Genomic DNA, 8,724 nt, shown 5'->3' with positions numbered 1-8,724 from the left:
GTTACTAATGTTATTTTTGAGGCTATTTATTTATTTTTGTGGTTATTTTGTTTTCTGGATAAATTAAAGTAAATATAAATTTTCCAAAAAATTGAATCGGTGTACCCCTTTGAACATATGATACATGATTAAAAAAAGTTGTTAAACAAAAAGATAATTTTAAAGTATGTGAGTAACAAGCGAACTAATTCTAGATTTTCCCATATGCTTTCACAGAAATTGACTTTTTTTTTCAAAGAAAATTGTCTTCATGGTGCAAATATATTGTCCAAAAAAAAATAAAAAAATCTGAAATATTGTCTTTATTAAAAGATCGCAAACAAATGTTTTTGTTCTCTTTTTTTTGCAGGAGATGTGAGCCAGAAAACAACATGGCACAGAATCTCAGTATTCAAACCAGGCCTCAGAGACGTGGCGTATCAGTATGTAAAGAAAGGGTGTGTGTTCCATATTTGTTTTAGAGCGATTTATAGATACAAAAAAAAATCATGCAGCTGTTAACCTAGAATCAACATTATTTTCAGGTCTCGGATTCTTGTGGAAGGAAAGCTTGACTATGGAGAGTACATGGATAAAAACAACGTCAGGCGACAGGCAACAACTATTATCGCAGGTCAGAGTTCACAACAGACTATAAATGTCTTAACTGCTTATTTTTTGTTTTGTTTTTGCTTTAATAGTTCAAATTTGCCAAATATCATTGGTCTCTTTCCACAGATAATATTGTGTTTTTAAGTGAAAATCTGCGAGACCAGTAATGAAGACGCCTTCCCAGACTTTAGGAACCAAAAGAAGATATTTTATATAGTGTTACTTTGCTCACTGACATTAAACTCTGCGTATCATTCTGTCCAGCCTTAACAGTCATACATAGACATAAGAAGTGATGTTGTTTGTATGATTGTGTCATGCTGGCTTATTTCCGACAGAGGGCGCTGACAGATGCACTTTGACATGTAAACACTTTCCAGAGCCATGAACTGGATTGGACTCTCTTTGTGTATATATATTAAAAAAATGCTAAATTTCCTTTTTTTTTTTTTTTCTTTTCTTTTTTTTTTGACTTATAAAAAATAAAAGCATCATATTTGAAGAAATCACTTCCAGTTTGTTGTAATGTCATGTAATAGTTTGTTCCCAGACTTTAGGAACCAAAAGAAGATATTTTATATAGTGTTACTTTGCTCACTGACATTAAACTCTGCGTATCATTCTGTCCAGCCTTAACAGTCATACATAGACATAAGAAGTGATGTTGTTTGTATGATTGTGTCATGCTGGCTTATTTCCGACAGAGGGCGCTGACAGATGCACTTTGACATGTAAACACTTTCCAGAGCCATGAACTGGATTGGACTCTCTTTGTGTATATATATTAAAAAAATGCTAAATTTCCTTTTTTTTTTTTTTTCTTTTCTTTTTTTTTTGACTTATAAAAAATAAAAGCATCATATTTGAAGAAATCACTTCCAGTTTGTTGTAATAGTTTGTCAGTAAAGGATTTGTTTTGAGTACTTATGCCATCCATGTCTATATGTCTTTTGAAACTGAGAGAACAGTAGTTTCATTTCTTACTTTTGTTTTTCAGTCGTGTCCATTTGTTTGTGCGCATTTTACCCATCGTGTTATAGTCGTTTAATTGTATTTTTTAATCTGTTTTTCTTAGCCTCCAGAATATACTAAGAGTATCTTAAATGCACCTTTAAAATGAGAGTAAGATTACTTTTTCATGGTATTTAAACACAGCAAAAAAAAATTCACAGACATAGTACTTGAGGCGGTGCACAGAGTTTGGTACTCTTGGCTTTATACGGTTTGTTAAGAGATTATGCGGAGTCGCCTTTAATTGGGGCAGTTTCACGTCAATCATACATTAGCGTTCTCCTATTGGTCAGACGGGCTGTCCGTCTTCCCTGATTTTCGTACGCTTTGAGTGAGCTTTAAACGTAACAGCCAATCTGATTGGTCGCCACACGGATTCCAAGGGCGGGGCATTGGATAGAAAGGTTTAGCATTTTTAAGGCGAATATGCGTAGTGTTTACAAACAGCGTAACAAAACAGAAACTCCTTGAAAAGCGCATATAATAATATTTGCTTGGAAACATCCGAAATGTTTCCTGAAAGTATCACAGTCCACAAACAGTCCTTTGTAAACAAATTTTGCAACTCCCATCATTTCCCCGCCCCAAATTCCTGCTCGCCTGTGAAGGGGCGACATTTCTCAAGGAAGCTGAGAGGAAAGTTCCGATAACACTGGCGACGGACGCGCAACTTATACCTAACATTGCGCTGACAGCACCAAATTAACTCCGAATCGTGACCTGACGAGTGTTTTGACGGTTACGCTGACAAATAGTCGTTTGTGGAGTCGTTGAAGCGAAGCTGCGCGTGGCGATTTACTACAGACGCAGATCGAGGCATGGAAATAATGGGTAGCGGGGAACCGTTTTTACAATGGGACAAAAATCTCAGCGAATTGTCCGAACCCGGGGAAAACGACATTTTATACAGCACTGTAAGTAGGAATCCTCTTATAATTCCGCGGCACCATTGCCATCTTCACTTACACCCTCTCATAGCATGTGTTGATGTGTTGCAACTAGTGTCAGATCACCCACAATGCCTCTAAACATCATGATTTCCTACATTTAGTCATATACAAGCTTTTAAATGACTTGGTCTATCACAGAGACACTCTATATGAGTCTGTAAGATTACTAATGTGCCTTTGGGTTCCACTTGGCTCCAAGGGATAAAGTTCAGATGGTGCAGTCATCCAGTGACTGTATCTTGCTTATGCAGTGCCACACAAAGCAATGTAGATAAGTTTAGCCCATTTGGATAAAGTCAGAATATAGTGCTCAAAGCCTTGAAGAGTTGCTGCAGGTTATGTAATAATAGGTTTGCGTTCCAACTTCTGCTCAAAGGGGCCTCTACTTGCTGCCTAATTAGGGGGTTCACAGTTGGGTAGTTGGTGCATAAAGATCCATGTACTTTTTTTGTTTATTCAACATGAAGATTTTAGGCTAAAATGTACATGAATGCAAAGTATTTTGGTCTCATGTTTGTAACCATTTTAAAACCTTATATATTTTTTTCTTACTCTTAATGCTAAATTTTCACTGTAAATGCGGCATGGAATCGCTTGTGAAGTTGCATGTAGGTGTCTTTACACACAGACTGTTTAATGCTGCTCAGAGGTGGAATGAATGCATTTACACAGATACAGATATAGCTCTATGCTTTGATACAAGGGCTTGAATGCTTTTTAAAATGCAGCATTGCGAGTCACACCGCAGAACATGTCGATTCCTAAATTATTATGATCCTCATAGATGAACGGCACTTCGAATGAAGTTAATTCCAGATGCGTGGTACATTACGAGTGGTTTCTAAGCCAACATACCAATTAAATTAGCAGACACGGCGCATAACGCCTTTCCAGACGGCATCAAAGCCGGCGTTGGAGGTGCAGCAGTTTGGTGTGTCTGGGATTCATAACCCGGCAGTATCAGGGCGGTAACGCAGACTTCCGGGAGAACTATATATGCTTTGTAAAGGTTGTGAAGGGTTCATATTCTCCTTCACCCTTAGAACAGAACAGGGTCTTTGTTTAAGGGTCCTATCGGCCCCCTCTGAACACACACGCTCCCCCACCTCATGGGTCTGTATGTGCCGGTTCTCACTTTTACTTTCGCTCCCCAGGGTTTGTTGACATGGAATTCCACACAACAAAGCAAACTGTTCTCAGTTGGAGAGAATAGAGCTTGCATTGTGAGTTCGGCCTGTTGCATATGTCTGTTATCGTTATGCATGTTGCATGTGGGCTGTTTCCTTCTGCATTCTAATTCAGCTGTGCTGTCATTGCATGCTGGTTGACTTTCAAAATTGAATTTACGTTCTAATTTTAAGGCATTAGGGTGAATAAGGGTAATATTTAACCAATCGATATCTTCATAGTTCCTCAGTTAATTGATTTGCATTAAGAAAGTAACTTTATTTTTTTGGTATGACAAGTTTTCAGAAATGTTGTTTCATTATGCAAATGAGGCATGATATACTTAAATATGCACAAATTTTTGCATATTTGCAAACAGTGCAAAATCTCAATGAAACAAAAAAACCTACAATCTTATTTAAGGAATGCAAACATGCCCTTTTTATGACGTGATAGGCCTAGTAATTGTCTTCCGTAACCGATAGTTGCGATTATGTCTTCATTCATTGTCTGCTTTCTATTGGGAAGGACTTGTATAGAGGGTGTGTGTTCATATCTTCCTGTAAAACAGGGTTTTTTTGCCACTTACTCTTGAACTAAAGTCTCATCTGTCATATTTCAGGTGGTTTGAAATAGTTAAAATAACCCAAGGCTCATTCCCCGCTGTAGGACGAGGGTTAAGGAGATGCTGAGGGGAGCAGTTGGGCCGTCATTCTCAGCATTTCTTAGTGCTGATAATCACAGCGACACGATTAGCCTGGAAAGCACATTATCTCCTGCAGCCGGGCCTTGTGGCAACCAGATGTACTTTCCTGGCCCGATGCGGAAACCAGAGCGAATATGAGGAAAGGCACGCAATTGTGCACTAACCTGTTTGTTAGTTGTTCATTTGTAATTTTTCAGCTGTAGTAGTTCATTGCTTATTTGCATATCTTCTGTATCAGAAGATCTCATTTGTCCCAGCTGATGGTTTGATGTTATGATCAGCTGATAACACATTCAGGTCAGTGACCGGGTCGTTTTTCAGGGAAGTGGGGTTTCAAAGAAAGAACATTCATAGAAATCAATCAGCCTGATCTTTTGCTGATACACTGGTTATTATTACTCATATTGAGTTCGGGTCATTTTGACTCTGAGATGATTTTCTTTTTCCTAAAAATGCTAGTTAATGTTATCACATTGGACTAAATCTGAACAGCGGTTTCCAGTGAACTAGGGTTGGGTGATTTGATCAGTACCACGGTACAAAATAGAAATGTGTCAGCTGTTAGAGAGTTTGTTATACTGGTTGCACTGTACAACATTAATGTGAGAATACAGAGTGGGATATGTCCCAAACAAGTCAAAGCATGGGAGAACTTGTTATTAGACGGTGTAACACCAAGCTGAGTTTAGTTGTTTATAAATGGCAAATTTGCTGCAATAATATAGAACTGGTGTGTTTTGACAGGTTGGCATATATCAAATCACCCTCATCTAATCATCAATTTTAGAATTTTTTTGCTGGCTTTAATATTTTTCTTATAAAGTGCTTTTGCATTTATGCCAGACTTTTTGTAATGCATTAAATTTTTAAATGTTACTTAACATATTAATCAGCTTTTCATTAAATTTCCTTTGTGATTAACATTGTGATAAACTGATAAGATATAAAATGACGCATACTCTGACTCATACTCTGACATATATATATATATATATATAGACCAGCATTCCCTCTCTTGTGACCACACACGCAATCAGTGATGTTAAACACTGGACTGACGAGGATATCTTAAGAAAATAAGTCGTCTGTGTTGACTGTATCAGTGAACAACGGCTCTGTGTAGTTAATGCTGCTCAATGTGAAAGCACGCACGTGATGGAGATTTACCGCTGATTACAGAACCGGCTTTTCTGACAAGATGTGCGTTAAATATCGCATGCGATTTATCGTGCAGCCCTACTTTGGGAGTATAACATTGCATGAGAAACTCTTTTTTTCTGTGACAACAAAGCCACTGATTTTTATAATGAGCTATGACATTGAAAGTACAGTGGTTTTCCCCCCTAATTTTATATAATGTATATATATATATACTTTTTGCATATATTATGTATTATTTTTATATATTACATTTTTAAATAGTAAATATCAAAATTATGTACAATATTTTATCTTTATTTTTTTAAGTTTATAAATTAATAAATAATATATGTTAATAAATAAGTAGATTATTTAAATTTAGTAGCATTTTCAGTGTGCCACATTGGTATTTAAACAATTGTTTATTAGAGTTTTAGTACATTTTAATAAGTGAACCATGTAAAATTTATTTTGGAAAATCCAGTAAATTAAATACGTTTTCAAATAAAAAGTGCATAATTTCATTGAATTTTTCTACTCTTATTATTTGTGATGTGATATTTTAATAAATAGTATGTCTGACTCAAAACAGTTAGACAAATATTATAAAACTGTTTGGGACACGTTTCTCTCTGTATTTTCATTTAGATCCACGTTATTATTTAATAGTTTCCCACATTAATCTTTATGCAAATCGATAGCATGTTATTGCGGTCTACATCCCTCATTGACACCATTGCTGCTTGTGTATTGGGCATGCAGGGTGTCTTTCACTCCATTCAGTCAGAGTTTTCCTGTTCCTCCCCTGAAAGAGCAAACAGATTGGTGATCAAGTGTTTCCAATCCATCCAGATTTGATTTATTTGTTATCTGCTGTCACTGCATGTTTACATCCAGCGTCTTTTAAGGTCACTTATTGGCTAGATGTTGATTCCAGTGGAGCCGTTTCCTGAACCCCTGGAGCTCCAGAATCACCAAACACTCACTGTCCGCGGGGGGAAGGGAGGATGGGACGGTCCCAAATCTGCAGGACGTGTTCGGTCATGTTGTGAATTAGCAGCACAGTCAGTCGCTATTAAAGGGAAAGTTCACCCAAAAAGGAAAATTTGCTGTTAGTTTACTGACCCTCAGGCCATCCAAAATGACTTTTTTTTTTCTTCAGTAGAACAGTAAAGAAGATTTTTAGATCAAACCCTGGTCCTTGGTGGTTCATACAATGCAAGTCAATGGCTACCGTCACATTGAGAGTCAAAAAAGCATTTACAAGCAACATAAAATTAATACCCGTACCTCCTGACAATATATTGAGGTCTTAATATAATTGTGTGCATGTGTTATGATTGCAGGATTACGAAATCAAACTGGTGAATTGGTTATTTTAGTCAATTAATAGAATCAAACTGTCTGAATGAACCAGTTTGCAGAAAATAATCAGATTTCCTTGTTTGCCTGAGGCTCTGGATTCCAGGTAGTAATGTTGTAAATAATGTTCAGTTTCTTGCACAGACCAATCGTTTCACTTCATAAGACCTCGATATATCACCAGGAGCCATGGATATATTAATTTTGTGTTGGTTGCATACTTTTTTGACTCTCAAGTGACTAGTGACTGACTTGCATTTTATGTATCACCAAGGACCAGGATTTAAGCTAAAAATCTTCTTTTACTGTTCCACTGAAGAAAAAGTCACCTACGTCTCAAATGGCCTGAGGGTGAGTAAATTAACAGCAAGTTTTCATTTTTGGGTGAACTATCCCTTTAAGGCCTCTTTCAGTGAATTAAGCTGAAGATGACACATTTCATGCTCAACAGCTGCACACAAGCAGCTTGCACAAGAACCAGGCCAATTCAAAACACTTGGAAAGTGACTCATGGAAAAAGTGAAGGATTTGTCTTGGCACAACTGAGATCTGCAAAGTGAACTTTAGGATAAGGATACAAAACTTTTCCCAGGCTGCTTTTGTCCCTTGTTCTCTGTCCAGCTTTTCCACTCAACCACTAAATGGGACTTTCACAATTAATTTTATTTCCTTTTTCAGATTAGTATCCACAAGCTCTTTGCCCTTTCCAAATCTTGAGCGTCTCGCAACAATTCATGGAATTTCACTCTAGCTTGTTGATTATTTTTGAGCTGATTATTATTACTTTACCCTGCTTATTGATGGAGTTACTGGAAGTTGAGCTGTTTTGATTCACAACAGCATTGCAGGCACACATTAAACTAAACAAACGTCCTGTATGGCAGGTTAACTCTGTATTTGGGTCAAAGAGACCCTTGTAATCCAGCTTAATGTCACTTAGCATTGGCTCCTGTCCTGGAATACCACTACTTAATAATGAGACATTTCTTGTACAACAGCATTAGAGATCCCTCAACCGTGCTGGAATTGTTTCTGAGGACAAACATTCTGGCTTTCCTTAAGTCTACAGCGCTCCAGTTCAAAATAAATAGATTTTTAGTGGTTAATATCAGTGAGTCAGATCCACCGGTGTGTAAAGGACAAGGTCCAGCCTCACCAGCGCTGATCTTTGTCTCCTGCGGGTTGGTCTTTCCTCAAATCTGTTTTGCTGCTTAAAGCATTGCGTCATCTGTGTCCACGTTTGGTTTATAAACTTCCTCTTCCTACACACACATTCACTGCACCTTGAGAGGATAAAAAATTACAGGCCGCTGTCTGAATCCACCAACACCACTCCCAGCGTCTCTGTCATCACAACTCTCTGAGCCTCCACGGCTCCAACAACTATTCGGATTCTCCAGCTGGACAAAATCTCAGAAAGAGTCAAATTGCAGTACCCTGCCCCCAGTGAAACCACATGTACTATACACCCATCCAAACTACGGACAAAGAAGCCTTCACTCTCAGAATCCACCCAGCTGGATGCAGGCGCTCGTATTGATGGGAGTAGGGCACATCTTAATCAGCACTCCCAAACTACTCGTACGGTTTCACTAGTATGCACTATGTGTATAGTAAACAAAATTGTGGAATTTTTATCAAATATTAAACAGGAAGATTTTTTATGTAGTGATCATTATTTTTTTTTTTATATTGCATTAATTTTAAAATAACAAAATGTATTAAAAGCTATATTTTTAATTTAAAAAGTGTGTGTGTGTGTATATATATATATATATATATATATATATGTGTGTG

At 37.3% G+C, this 8,724-nt stretch overlaps 2 protein-coding genes across 3 annotated transcripts in view; both read left to right on the top strand.

The window, feature by feature from the left end:
* The window catches only part of ssbp1 (single-stranded DNA binding protein 1), a 2,739-nt gene extending 1,345 nt beyond the window's left edge, over positions 1 to 1,394 (top strand). For both annotated transcript variants that reach the window (XM_016535504.1, XM_016535505.1), the window contains exons 5-8: positions 350 to 437; positions 525 to 613; positions 718 to 795; positions 1,162 to 1,394. In XM_016535504.1, the coding sequence (XP_016390990.1) occupies positions 350 to 437; positions 525 to 613; positions 718 to 758 (218 nt within the window). In that variant the 3' untranslated portion in view covers positions 759 to 795; positions 1,162 to 1,394. The remainder of the gene's footprint in view (positions 1 to 349; positions 438 to 524; positions 614 to 717; positions 796 to 1,161) is intronic.
* Positions 1,395 to 2,033: 639 nt separating this feature from the next.
* Positions 2,034 to 8,724, top strand: part of creb3l2 (cAMP responsive element binding protein 3-like 2) — a 21,677-nt gene continuing 14,986 nt past the window's right edge. Inside the window, exon 1 of the mRNA XM_016535503.1 lies at positions 2,034 to 2,516. Coding sequence (XP_016390989.1) covers positions 2,421 to 2,516 — 96 coding nt within the window. The 5' untranslated portion in view covers positions 2,034 to 2,420. The remainder of the gene's footprint in view (positions 2,517 to 8,724) is intronic.

The sequence above is a fragment of the Sinocyclocheilus rhinocerous genome, unplaced genomic scaffold (genome assembly GCF_001515625.1).
Source record: "Sinocyclocheilus rhinocerous isolate Xijiao unplaced genomic scaffold, SAMN03320098_v1.1 scaffold395, whole genome shotgun sequence".
Classification (NCBI taxonomy): domain Eukaryota; kingdom Metazoa; phylum Chordata; class Actinopteri; order Cypriniformes; family Cyprinidae; genus Sinocyclocheilus; species Sinocyclocheilus rhinocerous.
This window is presented reverse-complemented; position numbering and strand designations above follow the sequence as displayed.